The sequence below is a fragment of the Ceratocystis lukuohia genome, assembly GCF_044167205.1.
Source record: "Ceratocystis lukuohia strain C4212 chromosome Unknown Supercontig5_pilon, whole genome shotgun sequence".
NCBI classification, from domain to species: Eukaryota; Fungi; Ascomycota; class Sordariomycetes; order Microascales; family Ceratocystidaceae; genus Ceratocystis; species Ceratocystis lukuohia.
The window spans coordinates 2,279,251-2,295,702 of record NW_027263524.1 but is presented as its reverse complement, the minus strand read 5'-3'; the positions used below and the strand labels follow the sequence as shown (position 1 = coordinate 2,295,702).

The following is a 16,452-nucleotide window of genomic DNA, read 5'->3' as shown; positions in this document are numbered from 1 at the left end:
ATGGAGGACTAGCCAAAAGAGCTAAAATTCAGTAGATATATCAATGGCAAATTCAAATGAGGTAAAGGTTTGCAAACAACTTGTATTTTGGCCAAATTTGTTGTAGGTGAAATAGCCAAGTTTTGGTGGTGAAATTTATTGTTTGCTTGACTAAACGGTAGGGTTGTCAGAGATGTGTTTTTGTTCACCTGGTGGCTAAGGAGCTATCGATAGAAGAAAAATAAAGTGTGGCGCGGCATTTTTTCCAACTTGCTTTTCTGGCAAATTATTCTTATTCCCGTGTCGTTGGTAATGCCAGTTAATTATGTTTGTGTTGTTAAGATTGAAACAAGCCAACTGGAGGCCAAAGCATAAGCATACTGCAAACTGAAAATCCTGATCACGGATTTAGCGGCTAAGGTGGAATCCTCATCCAAGCTTAAACTGACAAGGTTGAGACTACCTTGCTAATAGAAGTAGCGCTAGGAAATATATTCAAAGAATAATGTGTGGTAGCCATTGTGGTGGTAATTTGCGATGTATCTAACATTGAAAATCAAAGACAGAGTTAAAAGCATGTTGTAAACATCTAGTTTACTGTTTATGATCAACATGGCTTGACCAAACCATTATCCTACGCTGCATATAAATCACCCAGTCTTTAACTTGACTTGAGGTGTTGTGACAAAGCTATTGACCTCTGTAGCTAGTTAAAAGCGAAGGCTATACACTCAGATAAGCTGAAAGTCACTGTTGTCGGGAGAGACATTCTCATACTAAAGTATAGGAGTTTATTGAAAAAGGATAGCCTGTAACTATTGGATTTAGTGATGATGTAATAGGGCAGATGATTGGTTTATTTGTCGTAAATATTATCGAAAATTCCAACTATCTTCTTAGTAAGAAGTACTGTATCAAAAGCCGAGAACAGCTTCCATGCAATGATGTTCTACATGCAAAACTGTCTTGGTGCAGGAACAGGCCTTTCCGATTGTGGGTGTATGCAGTAGCAAACTCCTTCATACCAACTGCAGTTGCGACCTTCAAGTCCACCAGGGCCGTCATCGCCAGGCAGGTTTCCAGCATTTTCGACAGGCACTGCCATGGAACTGGCAGCAAAGGCCAGAAGTAGGGTAATAGCCCAAGGTTGCATGTTTGGTAACTGATGATATGGGGTGTATCTTTTGTTTAGGGAGCCGGTAGGCTTGCGGGAAAAAGGTTGACAAAAAGTGAGTAGGAAAGAGTAAGTGAGGGAATCAAAGTTCCAAAATAGATTGTAGGCGAGGGTGAGATGGATATGAGAAGTGATAGCCTGAGCTTGCTCTGAAGAACAAAGAAAAGAGGCAGGTAAGTGTCAGGCGAAGCACCATTATATATACATTTCGAGGTAGCTCTTGAGCTCATCACAGCTATCCAATCTCATCTATGTCTCTAAAGTTACTTAGGTATTAATTTCGTAAAAGAAAGTGACCAAGTTGAACAAAGAACAAATATATCACGATTTACAACAGCTATGCTCACAAAGGTACCGTAGCACATGATACTAGGCGGGCTAACGCTGGCTCGTGTCGTAAAGCTGCGTACATTAAATCGACTCCCCGTCTTCTTCTCTCGGCTATGGGGAATTTGTACCTGGGACTATTGTAGCGCTCTTGCCCTCATGTTGGATTAACCATGTCCTGACAGCTCGCTTCTCAACCTTGTAGGCTGGTCTTCGGCCTCTGAAAGCCTCTGTTAAACACCGGAAATAACAAGCAAACGCACGGATTTTTGGATGTCTAGCTCCGCGCCTATTCGGACTTTAGAGCCATTGGCAGCCGGTCGAGTGTGTCTGGAGAAGAAAGCTCCATTCCTAGCCTTTCTATACCCCCATTTCATTCTATGGCTGGCCAGTTTCCACTTGTGATACCATGTTATCCTGCTATTCAATAGCTACCTCGCACACAGGAAGCCAGCACCCTTCTTTACAACGAGCCTTTCATACGCAGTAGCGCAGTTTGAGGCTTACGGCTAATTCGCTTGTCCTGTGTCACAGTCCACGGGTAGACGACTGGCCATATCGGCCACACTGCTCTGCCATGACGGCAACATTTAGAAAGCATTTGTAAAATGAACATGGCCATCGTCCCTTTTTCAGGGAGATCCAGCTTCATTAAATTCGGGTGAGTATTGCACCAATCAGGTTGTCTGTTTATTCTGATGCATACCACGCACCACCCTTTCATTAGGCACAATAGCAAATCGCCTACCAAAACCCAACACGTTCATTTACACACAAGGTAATCAGAATGAAAATTATCTCAAAATAGTGCCTTCTATTAAGTATAGAATCAATTAAGATTTCTAATTCTATTCTGAAACTGTTACGTAGGAAATAGACATATGTGTGTAGTAATAAGGAATATTATCACTTCAATTCCCAAGTTCCTCGACACTCTTTTCCGGTATTATTTCAGATAGCCTCTCACTGCATGATAATAATGCCTTGATGGCAGCCTCGTTGAAAATATACAGAAGACGACATGGCTGAGTCTATATTGGATGTCGCTGACAATGACTTTTCGCCCTCTTGGGCGTCTCAGCGACAGTGAGTGTCTCGAACTACTCTAATCGACAGACTTGTTGTTCAGGTGTCTGTGAAAGAGCAAATCAAGCTTGATCAACGGTTATCTAAAAATCGAGAAGACATCAAGAAGCTAATAGGTTTGATTCATGTCTAAAGGAGTGCATTAGAGCTTCAATATTAGGGAGGGCCAGTATGGCTAGATTCGGCCCGAGAACACCATTAACGTTGGGGAAGGAGGCATCATGATTGATTTTGGCAAGTCTCTAATTCTATTTTCACTATAGTTTTGAAATTTGACCGACCAGACTCTGTGTGTTAAGGCTGGAAGCCTGGTAGTTGGAAGCGCGAGACTGAAGTGGAAGACTCTTCTCAAGGGAACACGAACTCAACTTTGGACCTTATTCATCGACGCTGCTGCTGTTGACAGTGGCACCTTAACTCTTGGCATAATATTCAAAGAAAAGAACTCCAAAGACACTGGTTTCTTAATGAATTAGGGAAGATACCCAACTGGCATTACATAACTTTATCCAGTGGGTGGACTGATGACCAGACTGGTGTTGACCGGCTTGAAAGGGTCTGTTTGTCTCAAGCCAAGCCTAATAACGAGTCTGATGCTAAATCAGTCATTCCATACGGTCATGGAGTTCATGCAACGATAACATTTTTGTTTACCGACCTAGAGGCTGCCGCTAACTGGGCGAAGGACTAATGGATGGATATATACTTTTTGAATAATATCTATTGTTGCCACCTTGTAGCACATTACTCCCATGGGCTACGGCCATTATATGGCTTGTGCCAGCGTGTGGTTATTTTTCTGGTCATACTACAAGAGCTTGATTAGTGGGAATCCTGTCGTATGGTGTAGTTGTCCCCTTGGCGTTGTATAATATATAGGTAGGGTTGCCTTTAGACAATTTCTAGTTATGATATTCATTTTGTCTACGGGTGTTTTTGCCGTTTCAGTCCTTATCGATGCGCTTATTGTAAAATGTTCCTTGCTCAGTGCACACATATGGGCTGCGTTTAGCATGTATTTCGCATCCGCTCCTCTGTAGCATCTGGCCAGATATCTCAAGCTCTTAGCTTCTCGGTTGATGTCCGCTGCTACTTTTTCAATGTGCGCGTTGAAGAGGAAGTTGGTGTCAAGGTAAAGTCCCAGCTATTGTATTGACTTTTTTGCTCGTGTGGGTTGGACCATGCCAATTCCTTCCGCCATAATAAATGGATTATCAACGAGCTCCCTCCAGGCTTTGACATACAGGAGCATTGACTTTCACACGCCGAAGACCAAGCCGTTCTATGATGTCCATGTTCTCACCATGTCCATCATAGTTATGATGTTCCAGCAGTCGTTCTAGAAATATTAGCGCTATTTTGTATATTTGTTGTTTGTATGGTTGTCTGCTTTCTGTCCTTTCGTCTCTGCCTCTGCCTTTTGCCAGGGGCTTGTTGCACTTCACAGGCCCAACATGCCGTTTGTAGATAGACAGAATAGCTTGCTGCTGGAAGGACTTTGAGTCATCTTTGGAAACTTTATGTGTACAAGCTGGCTTAGTTTGATTCCCGATGTTTTGTCCTATCTCTCCCTAATTCATCCGGAACGTGAAAAGGATAGCCGAAATGTACACTTGTACAAGTGTGCCCATACACTGGCTGTGTACCTACAGCCCTTTGATTATGGGAACAAAGCAATATGTGTGTAGAGTTTAGTTGCATGTTGCGGAGGGCTATCAGTTGCTTAGCAGACGTACCACTCCTGGTGTGAGAAAGAAGTGTACTGTAGCCTGCAGCTCCCAGGAAGTTAGCCAGTATATTTGCTTCTCTCTTTGGACATATGACCAGCAGTAGGGAGTGGGGAGAGGTGGGAACGACTTGCCAGTCTACAGACGTGATGATGGCAGCAGTAGGCCGTGATATAAAAATACTAGTGCTACTCTTGAATCTTGTCCATTTATAATTGATTTGACAACGATGATCTTGCTCCATCTTGGGCGGGCCTTCTATAGTGCATCTAGCGTAGGTTGGATGCAATGAATGATCTTGAACAGTCTTGGAACTCCACATCCAACAGGCTGTTTGTGACGAAGACAAACTCCTTGACGAATTCAATGAGGCCATGTACTCTGATTCATCGGCTGAAAGCAGGAACATACCATAGCCACCTGACGTGATTTTGAGGGCGGAGATTGAGTAACTATTTCGTCTCTGTTCTTGTCACAATTCATCACTACTTATGACACTTAGTATGCTACTCATGACTGGACATCTTTTCTTCTGATAACCCCGTAACTTGATCAAACACAATCCCGACGCATATATTAGTTACTCTTTGCACATTCCCAGTGTCTTTTTCTTTCTCTTCCTCTCTTCACTGTTCATTTTTCAAAAGTCTCCATCATTCCCGTTTTTACTTGGTCTTCAGCTTCACTTCGAAATGATGCACACCCCTGAGTTCGCTTCATAAAACTCCGTTTCCGGAGTCCACCGCGTCGCGGTGGTTGTCGCTTGTCCCCCCGAGTACCGCATGGGAGACAGCTTCTGGGGGTCAGAAACCAATGGCGTGGAGGTAAGTCTATCGACAAGAATGATAATTCGGCCTTTATTCTGACTTCTTGTAACTTGCAGTATCCCGCCCTAAGCTACATTGCCTTCCAGGCCTTGGGTGAGGGCATCGATTTTTTGCAGGTATGCTTGTAACTTCTATTTCTTGTAATACAATAAGACTACCGTTTACTAACTCCTTTGCTTGCATCGACAGCCTGCTATGGCCGGGCCTCCGTCTCGGCCTAGCCACCGGCCGGAAGGACGATCCCAGAAACGCAGGCCATCCCAGGAACTCGAGCGCGCTCGTCCCTGCTGTTGTCGATCGAATCGAGAATGCCCCATCCGATAGGGGTCGTGGAGCCAAGAGCCGTGCTAGACGTCACAATCTCAAACTCCCGACCCCGATGACCAAGCTTGCTCTCCGGCTCCCAAGACTGGAACTGGATGACATCGACGACTGCATGGGTCGGCCCGTCGGGAAAATCTAGTAAGACATAGACCTCACTTGCAAAACTACGAAAGCTAAGAGGCCCATGAGCACCTTTTTTGCTATGTCGCACGGCATACCAGTGACTCCCCTGGACCATCAACGTCCAGAAGGACCATCAGTACGCATCGCAAATCCACGGCAATTCCCAGAAGACCGAGTGCAGCGTTGTTCGGGGCTTGTTCACCAATCTGGCAACTGGCGCATCAACCAGCACATGGCTTGCTGGGGGTGCGAAGAGCGTGCTAGAAGTGACAGGGCTGCCGTTGACATGGTATTTACTTTCGGCGAGGTTCTCGAACGAGGGGAGCTCTAGTTCTAGTTCTGATTTACAGAACTGGTTCCCCTAGTCGAGACTTGGGTGTTGGTTAGTCTAGGTTATGCCGTCAGTGTCATGTGCTTTCGGCGAGGACTTGGGCGGTATCCTTTATAGAGGGTACTATACTTAATTTGTCAATATTTTGGGGCGCATCCGAGACTTAATTTTGCTCATTTTGGTACACCTGAAGCCCAAGAAGGATATTTGTCTTATCATTTATATTGGCATTGTAGAAGGCTGAGAATTATCGATGGACCATTCAGTTGAAAATATCAGGCCTATTTGACAAGCATCCTTGTCAAGTATGTTGGCTATAAAGTCTAAACCTCATAGTTACGGGCAAAGTCAATGGTCCAGTTACAGACAGGCTCAATAAGCCCAGTTAGGCACAGAAGCAAAGGGTCCAATGACGGACAAGCTCAGCAAGCCCAGTTAGGACATACTGGATAGACTCTTCAGAGACACTGAAAACCCCGATAGGTGGCACCCAAAGCTGAGGGGTGGGACATCCAATTAGGACGCTAACAATACATCCTCAAATGTAGGCACCCGTGATGAAGATGGAGTAACGAATATGAAGCCAGGCTTAAATTTCACACTTACAGCCCTGGGTACAATGGAAAGTCGAGGGTTAACTTTGATCACACTAGTGCTACCAGGCAGGCGAGAAACCACTTTGTTTCGTGGACAGAAAGCATGTGAAAATATGCTGGCAAAAAGCAGACTTCGGGAATCTGAATTCTCATGCACAGGGTGTAGCACACACTAGGGTAACCCGACATACTCGTCAATCACGCTCGTGGCAGGTAGGTTCTCTAGGTTTATCTAGGGGGTGTGCCTCTCATAAATAGGAAAGCCAGAACAGTCTTCGAGGCAGTTATGATGCTCATAAAGAAAAGTGATGCAGCACACGGACGCAAGGTGTCTGTCTTAGAGGCCGACGGAGAGATCAGAAACATAGGCCTAGAAGAAAGCATTATGAATCGTGGTCTCACACTGTACACTTCAGCGCCATATACGAATTCCAGAGCGGCTGATGGCAGTAATGAGGACGAGATACAGAGAGATATTGGTTAACTCTGGAATCCTTGCTGGGCATGTGACCACATGAAGTCCATGGTAGTCACACCTCGATCAAAGCAAATGAAGATGTCACGATTGCTCGCAAAGCTTACGTGAGAAAAAATGCTTTTGAATCATAAAGACTCACTAGTGGTATACCCTTCGAACACCCCATGCAACAGGCCGTTTAGGAAAAAGGCAAACTGCTTGACATTTCCAATGAGGCCGTGTACTCCGTTTCGTCCGTTGAAGATGGTCAGGCAGCCCAGCATGCCGGCAGGTATATTGAGGAGGGGGATTCGGTCTCCATTTCGTCTTTATTTTTGTCACAATTCATCACAACTCATAACACTTAGTATACTACCCATGACTGGACATATTTTCTTCTGATAACCTGGTGGCTTAAGCAAACACCAATCTGAGGCATATATTAGCAGCTCTTTGGACATTCCCATTGCCTTTTTCATTCTCTCCCTCTTAAAATCTCCATCACTCTCGCCTTGACTTGTTCTTCACCTTTACTTCAAAACGGTGCACCCTATTGAGCCCGTTTCCTCAAACTCACTTTCCGGCACCCATGCGGTCATGGTGAGTGTCATTCATTCCTCCCAGTGCAGCATAGGAGACAGCTTCTGGGCGCTAAAGAACAATGGCGTGGAGGTAAGTATATCGATTGGAATGGTAACTCGAGTTGTATTCTAACATCTGGTAACTTGCAGTATCCCGCCCTATATTACACTATTACCCAGGCCTTGGGTGAGAACATGGGCATTCATGGGGTATGCTTGTAACTAGAATTTCTTGGATTGCAATAAGACTGGCGTTCACTAACTCCTTTGCTTGCATCGACAGCCTGCCGTTGCTGAGCCACAACCTCCGTTCAGCCACTGGAAACACCATTCCAGCAACACACCCCAGCCCAAACACTCGGGTGCGCCCATCCCTGCTGGTGTAGATCGAAATGAGAATGCCCCATCCCATACGCTGTGTGGATCCAAGAGCCGTGCTAGACGCCACAATGTCAAAATCCCAACCTCGCTGGCCCAGCTTGCTACCCAGCTCCTAAGCCTGGAACTCGACGATATAGACGGCTCCATGTGATACTTTGTCAAAAAACACAGCCGAGAGCCGGACGTCGTCAACAGTTCTAGTGACGCCACAATGTCAAAATCCCAACCCCGCTGGCCCAGCTTGCTACCCAGCTCCCAAGCCTGGAGCTCGACGATATCGATGACTCCATGGGTCGTCCTGTGGAGAAAGTCTAGTGAGACACAAACATCGCCCATAAAGCCACGGCAGTAACTGGCGCATCAACCAGCACATGACTTGCTGGGGGTGCGAAGAGCGTGCGAGAAGTGACAGGGCCGTCGTTGACATGGTATTTACTTTCGGCAAGGTTCTCGACCGAGGGGAGCTCTAGTTCTAGTTCTGATTTACAGAACTGGTTCCCCTAGTCGAGACTTGGGTGTTGGTTAGTCTAGGTTATGCCGTGGGCGTCATGTGCTCTCGGCGAGGTTCTCGGACGGAGGCTGCTCTAGTTCTAGCTCTGATACGGAGCTGGGCCCCTCTCGTCAAGAGTTGGGTGTTGGTTAGTCTAGGTTATGCCGTGAGCGTCATGTGCTCTCGGCGAGGTTCTCGGACGGAGGCTGCTCTAGTTCTAGTCCCCATACGGAGCTGGTGCCTCTGGTCGAGACCTGGGCTTTAGTTGGTATAGATTATGTTTTTGGCGCATTTTGCCTCTCTTTCTTTATCTTCTTCATCTATAACGGTACTAAAGACCATCGATGGCCATGTGATGTGTATATCAGATCCTATATTCCATGTTTTGTTAGCACCCGCCCCGCGACATCACCGGTTACAATTTCACCGACGTACCGCTAAAAAAGATATCAAACCGGCACACGGAATGCTCTGCAGTGAAAATGAAAAAAAAAGGGATTTCTATGGGCTGGTCCTTCATTTTAGTGCCCGAGCTTCCCTCACTGGCGCTACATTACGCCCAAGTTCTTGTAATACTATTATGCTTCGTCTTGGCTATTCATGCTTTTCTTGTATGTGCCATTGAAGAAACTGCCGCTCAGACTTTGTCATCAACTTCACGCTCACTTTGTCTCGTATTTTTGCTTGCGCATAATCATTTGTGTTTTAGCACTACAGCTATATGACTATGCTTTGTGAAAGAGATCCTTGAGCATGGAGACCACGCTATAGCGCTGGCTGAAATGAAATCACGGCCAGTAGAAGCCGAGGCAATTAAAAATGGGCGTAATAGATTTCATGAATCGAAATTTCGTTTTACATATTGATTTACTGTCTCATGAAATTTAGAATCCTTGTTTGCGATAGACACAGTTAGCGGCATGTTGGTATATCGAACTGCCTCAAATATTGCCGCAAGTTTCTGATTGTATCATTGGAAGTGGCTATTATAGAGCTATAAACCGGGCCGTATCAGGTCATCGCTTTTACCTCTATGGCCGTCCTATTCACGATTGAAACGTATGTCAAGCTTCGGATGCAAGTTAACAACTTGCAGACTAGGGTTTGACAGTATATAACGGGTTGTCATCGACGAGTAGTCGGTCATCCATCTCTTCCAAACCATGGAGCCAAGACACAAGCTTTTGCGAATTCAGATGAAGAATGAAGTAGTCACTAATACCTACCTATGGATCAGAGAATTTGCACAATGTGCTTAGGCTTAAGATCGGCTCATGAAGGGCTGCCATGCTACTCATTCACTATACAGGATTTGAGGGCCCTGGAAAAAGACCCTTGATGTCTGATACTAACCCTAACGTTTGGGCGAACTGGATCAGGGTGTGGGTGTTACGCCTGCGCCCATGATACGGCAGTTGTAACCCTGCAGCTATTGACCACAGTAAACAAGCGCTATAATCACTCACATTGGTGCATATAGATACGTGAGTCTCGTACGTATAGCTATTCTAGAAATATATGTCGATTTTTATGATTCTTAAAGCTTGATGAAGAAGGAAGCAAACTCTGTGACGGACTTCCGAAGCTGGCGCTTCGTAAGTCTATGTCACAGCGGGGTCAGGGTCAGATTGTCATGTGACCCTGGACCCTAAAACATACAAGGGTCAGCAATCCTGGTAACCCTGACTTAGGTTACTGACACTTCTGACTTCATGCGATAGTTATTATAGCCCCTTGATGAAGCGGTCTTAAGTAATTCAACGACATGTTAAAAAGTCCTAATCATAGCTTTGATCCCGGCCATCGGCATCTTGTGACCTTGTAAGTTGAGATTGAGATTAGAGTAGTGAATGGCGTTGAACCACAAGAACCTTCGTTTACATTAGTAACACAGGCATCAAGTCAGATTGATTTCTAGGCCACTAGAATCTTTTTTTCTCGTTGCAACTACAAGCTCAAACAATCTGATTGCCTTCTCGATTTGCCCATGGTCAAGATCCGCCCTGGCAAGGTTGTGTTGAGATGCTAAAACATCAGGATGATCCGCTGCTAGAGTCTTTTTTCCCCGTTGCAGCTACATGCTCATATAAACCGACAGACTCTTGACAATTACCATCCGCCCTTGGACACAGGCATAATTTGGGTGTCAGGCTACAGATCAACCTCTTGCTTTCTATTTCTTTACCGAAAACTCTCAGTGCGTGAGGCAAGTTCTGTCGCCAAACCCGAAGTGCCAAGTTGAAGCGCGATGTCGAGATTGCTTGCTCTCTCTTGATAACTCGAAGTGTATGAGGCAAATATTTTCGCCAAACGTGGCGTCTTTCCCATTTACAGCCTGGAAGGACTCAATCAATTTGCTCAAGAACATGTTGTCTTCGTCTGTCTCAACTCCTATGACTATCGAACCATATCGTTGTTTTGAGATGCACTAAACTGTGCATATCGAAAAGATTGCGGATTCGCTGCTTGCGAAGAAAGCCATATGTCTGTAATGTTCCAACTGCACCAAGCATTTCTTGTTCTGTTGTAAACACCGGGAAAATCGTTTGTGGAATGGCTTTTGCATCAATGTACTAGATGAACTCAAGTAACGTCGCTGCACGCTTAGACTATTTCCTCATTTTTCCCATGTGACGAGCCAAGTGGTGACTACAGAGCCCTGAGATGGATCATGTTGAGTTGCGTCAAAATGCCTTTTCCCAGATAGATTGACTTTATCTTCCTCTACGGACCTCAGGAGCTTAAGGTAACGTAGTGAGGCGAGCATCTCCGAAAATACTTGAATGGTTCTCACCCTCTAAACCGAGATTGTACAATCTTGTTACTATGCACCACCACCCTTCCACCAGGCAAAATAAAAAGTCGGCCACCAAACTCAACAACTTCTTTTACACACAGCTCGACTAGAATAAAGACTATTTGAAGGTAGTTTTTTCTATCAAATACAGAATTGATCGCAACCGTCATCGCCAGTGTTTTCTCAAACTCAGCCAGGGTTAATGATCCAGTCAGAGCTGGCTCAGAATATCGACTCGACACATAGTAATTTCATAAAATCAATGAATCTATTATTTCCTTCAAGGCTTGCACTCAACTATTCTGTGTAAAAGAACGTGCATCAATCCGCCTAGATAGGAGTCACCAAACTTTCTCCGCTAGTCAAGTTTCTGTTAAGTAGCACTGAAGCTCACCGCCTAGAATTATTGTTTGTCAAATTCAACATGTTAGGACTAAAGGTACGTGTATCGAGCACTCCATTGCCACATTTACATTAAGGTTTTCCGAATAGGAAGAAAAGAAGCGCCTAGTCTAGAATTGTTTTGACGTGGTCACGTCGGCTACACCAAAGAGTACCTCCAGAAGCCAATGGTAGAGAGCAAACAGCACTAGTTAAGGGCTCTAGTCTGTGTAGCGGAAAATAAGAAACGTATATTGTAAAAAGCACCTTGTGTATCTGCTCTGGATGAGAAAGGAGTTCATCCGATAAGTACCTGGGCTAGAAGCCTCATGGCATGCTATGTATATGCTGGCGCTTTGGGAGTGGGGACCTGCTAAAACATGAAACTTGATGCATCGGCTATTTTTTGTCTCCTTTCATCCCTTTTCTCTTCGTCTTGTCAAAGGCAAATGCCTGCCCAATTGTCTTGTCGAGACCAGACTGAAAGTTCTGCCGCAATGTATGCCTAGCCTAATAGTTTTGTCGTCATGATTCTACTGCGAACCGTGCGGGGAATTTCATCCTGCCTAGGCTTCAACATCCAAACAAAGCACTCAATATGCCTACTCATTATCATCGCATATATGAAGAAGAATGCTATCTATTGCGATGAGAAATATCACGCACGAGAGCAATATTGATGAACTGTGGCTTTGTGTTACCAAAGGATTGAGTTTGATAGCTTATGCTAGACACTTGGGTGACACAGAGTTTAACAACAACACACAACTACTACAACGGACTAAAACTCATTTGCAATATAGACCCTTTACCGTCCGATTAAAGAGTACAATCCGTCTAGCCCTTTTGTACTGCGTCATTCATACAGCTAAAAAAATTGCCTCCACATTTTCACATGGCAGAGACATGTCTACACAAATGTGTCACTTCGTCTCTATGCACAGATTGAAGGGCCTATTTGCATGGATTGCGTGGCACATATTGTCGACAACAAATAGCAACACAAGCTAAAACTGCAAATAGCAACTATCGTATTAGAAACTGAGGTGCTGTAGTATGTTTCTATTTGTTTTCATAGTCACTTGATGAGGTGAAATAGCTACTAGGATTCATTCATCACTACTAACTATCCTAAATGAAGACGTTTCATGCGATGTCTGGATAGTGTGAGGAACCTGTTGGTGAATAGTAGGGTTTATTAGCACTGTGTAGAAATAGTGGTGAACGACTTCTAGTGTGTGATATATTCGCATTCACAATCGATCAGATTGGGTAGGTACATGGATTCATCCCCACTTGGCCGTTCCTAGCAGCTTTCTGCGAAGGTAATCCTCAGGAAATACCACAATCTTGCGGCAAAGATACATTTGCCCATTTCTTCTTTCATCTCCTCGTCGAGATCAAGTTCCCCTGGGGGCTTGATGAGGTGCTTTTGTCAACGAATATTTAATACCCCATTTTCCTCCGATTGGACTAAGCCAAGAAGAGATCTTTGTGCACATTCCCCAACACAAACACCACCGCACTCAGCCTCCCTTTTATTTGGATAGCCTTGAATTTCTTTTTCTTGTTCTTTTCTTTCCTACCTTGGCATGCGTCTAGTACCTTCACTCCAGAAATGCTCCCTGCCAAAAGGTATCTCTCCTCCCTGTCAGACACTTCATATTTCAAGTAGAAAACACCATCGCCCCGTAGGTTTGTCAATGCCCATTCCAAAGGCAGCAGTGCAGGTCGCAGCCTTTCTTCCGCCCGAGTCCAAGTGCATTCCACTTGGACTTTCTCGTGGACTTCACCGCTGGGCCGGGGTGAGGTCTCTCGGTCATCTGCACCACTTTCCTGCTCACTGGGTTCTTTCGTCAAGACAATTCCGTTTCTTTTCTCTCATTAGTTATGACGCTTTGCAATTTTCGCAAGGTTTAGCTTAATCGATATCTTGTAAACCTCTAGCCTGTAAGGCATCAAGAAATTCTCCTGTATCTTCTTCGCTTCAATTTGCTCTCTATTCCTCAAGGACATGTATCCGACTTCTGGGCGTAATCGATCTGATAATTCATGAATGAGGAGGTTGATTCATAGTTTTCTCAGTGTAATATTTACACTACTTCCTAGTTCATTGAGGTGATCAGCCCTTTCAGATTCTTAATTCAAATTATTTACAAGATTTAGTGTGATCTACTACTAGTGTCCCTTAGGCGTCTTTCACAGTCGTACTTAGGCTCAATGTCATGTCGCCAACATAAGTACAGCTATAGTATGTATGGTATGAGTTAGCTGGATTTTATTGTGGTTGGTTCGAGGATCCAGGCCTGCCGTGGTTATTCCTCATAATACTGGTGTAAACTTTTCTTATAGTAACAACATCTCCCAAGTTCGCTTTCTCAGTAGGGAGGCGAGCACTTGGTATGCTTTTGAGGGCATGTTGATTTGCACATTGTGGGATGCGACAACGATTGTATTCGTAGTCTAGGCTAGGGTTATTATGATCATCGCCATGACCAAGTTTAGCCATGTTTTAGGGTTAGTATCTGACATGAAGGGCTTTTCCAAGACCTATTGTGCGAGTTATATAAATTGGTTGAGACTTGCACTCTTGCTAAGAATTAGATAAATACACAAGAGCTAAGAAATCACAGATGTCTCTTCTTCTCAACTCAAGGACATTCATGACGTCCGCCTAATATGTACTATTAGATCTAGTTTTGAATGCTGCCTTTTTTAACATGGGGAGTACGATCAGCTATACAGCATCTCCAGAATGGAGAAAAAGAAGGAAAATACATCGCCTAGCTCTGGAACGCTTACTACAAGATTTCCATCAGTGCAGCGAAAGGATTTTACACTTCTAACCATCATACATATCTCTGCAGTTGTTATGTTATGGTGTACACAATCTCCTCTCTCACAGCTTGCGTGTAGAACCTACATCACGGTATTGAAGTCAGAGTGCATTGTTTCCAAGCACTTTTCATACGTTATTGCTAGGTTCAGTTTTCTAAAGCTGATATGGTTCCATGCTGCGAGACATTTATTTGATGCTTGAGGGGAACTGCGCCTGAAGCATCCTCAGTATGTAGGCACTAGACTTTCCATCGAAATATCTAGTACTACCGACTTTCCATAAGCGTTCTTACCTAAGGCGCAGCAGCATCTAAACGAAGCCAAACGATCGAGTTCTCAGTTATTCAGAGCGATGCTTCATCTCACGCAAAGAAGCACCGCCTCTTTTCACCCGGGTCTTTTCGGGCTACTCTAACTGCCCTGGCCTGGGCAACGCCCCATCCTCTATCAGTCCGGGCGTATATGGCCGATTCTGAGACACGTAACTCGAGTCTATTGGTTTCTTCTGTAAGAAAAACCGACTCTTTCGCCCAGTTAATGACGCTCTAAGCACCGTATTTTCAAAAGGACAAATCTAGTTTCCGGAGGAATCAGGAAAATACTGGTATTGAGTAAGCGGCGCTAAACATGGGATCTCGTGTATTCATTTCGTAGACACTGCGTTTGGTGCCAAACTTGGCTTTCCTCACCTTTTTCTTAATGAGAAGCCTGGCGAGATTTAACAGTGTAGTTTTGAGAACACTGACTCTTTAATTGACTGCTGGTCAAAAATACAATCAAACCATTTATCCATCATTATCCTGCCTTCTTTTCACTGGCTATAAAGACTGTCTTAGCGTGGTGCAAGCCGCTTTTGCTTAGCTTCCGTCAGCTCACGATCTGAGATCCCCTTAATTCGCATTGATTAGCTGCAGAGAAAAGTGCAGCTGCGCCTAGTTCGCTATTCAATTAGAGATGAGGGGTTAGGTTTATAAATGGCAAACTGTTGAGCTGTTCCAGCATCAAGATATCTATGAATTTCTTTGGATAGTGTGATGCGCAAAAAGGCAAGTCCACACACAACCATAGCTCCGATGTACCTCAAAGTGGCTCGCTCGAAGGCCTTCGACTTCAAATAGGGGGTTATTCAAGCGTCAAGCATAATCCTCCTGCACGTCCTCAAATTAACATTTAGAGAAGCCTTTTCAGTACGCCCTTGCCTTGCGCTTAATACATATACTCTTCTTTTGTCCTGTAAGATAGACAGTGCAATGAAGATAGACTGTCATCTTCCCTTCGAAGGCTATAGACGAGAGTCTATTGTCATCATACCCTGTTAAACCATCTGAATCAGGGTTTCGGAAAATGCTTTGATTGCCACGGCCTTCACATAGAATTGTATCTTGGTTTCCACTTCCAACAATGTAGCACTATCAATCGATAAGTGTTACAGTTCTCGGGATACCACACTTGATAAACTACGAGACACCGTTACGCAAATCTGATCTAGATACCCGCCGACCCTCATCTTTAAAACTTGTCTGATTCCATGGTCTTTAGTCCCGTGGTATTCTAAATGCTGAGCACTACGACATGGCCGTAGAGCTATCAAGCCATACTACGCCGTGGTGTTTGGTAGCACCATGTATTCTGAGACTGTCTTGCTGTCTCGTGTAGCCGGAGTTTGTGCATCCACAGCTTATGTGATGTAAGCTTGCGTACTGATGGTTTGTGTGGCTAGGATCTCATTTTACCCGAAGCTGTTTTATCGGGGATTGTATTTCTAGGTCCGAGCTGCCATTACGTACTATCAACTGCCGACTCTCTGTTTTGACTCCTAAGAATAAAGCCAAGAGAATGGCGGGGAAGTGGCATGGTATATTGTGAGATACATGCGCGGACGTCGTAGACCGAGGTATAGGCTAGCGGTAGAAGATGAAATTCATCTTCGATGAGAGCTCTACTATCCTGCTGGGCTGTCTGTGCCTTCCTTTGTAGTTACTTCTTTGAGATACGATGCTTCACTTCAAATGGCTTCTCCGTTTCTGACAATT

At 44.6% G+C, this 16,452-nt stretch overlaps 2 protein-coding genes across 2 annotated transcripts; both read left to right on the top strand.

Annotated features, from left to right (window-relative positions):
• Positions 1-5,075: 5,075 nt before the first annotated feature.
• Positions 5,076-5,898, top strand: HOO65_050489 (uncharacterized protein; the record flags this gene model as incomplete). The annotated part of the gene is made up of 4 exons (XM_071003501.1): positions 5,076-5,117; positions 5,177-5,244; positions 5,310-5,560; positions 5,618-5,898. 4 exons carry the CDS (start codon positions 5,076-5,078, stop codon positions 5,896-5,898), a joined length of 642 nt encoding a protein of 213 aa, XP_070858548.1.
• A 1,650-nt stretch (positions 5,899-7,548) lies between these two features.
• On the top strand, positions 7,549-8,064 carry HOO65_050488 (uncharacterized protein; the record flags this gene model as incomplete). Its single annotated transcript, XM_071003549.1, has 3 exons — positions 7,549-7,623; positions 7,683-7,742; positions 7,816-8,064. 3 exons carry the CDS (start codon positions 7,549-7,551, stop codon positions 8,062-8,064), a joined length of 384 nt encoding a protein of 127 aa, XP_070858547.1.
• Positions 8,065-16,452: the final 8,388 nt, after the last annotated feature.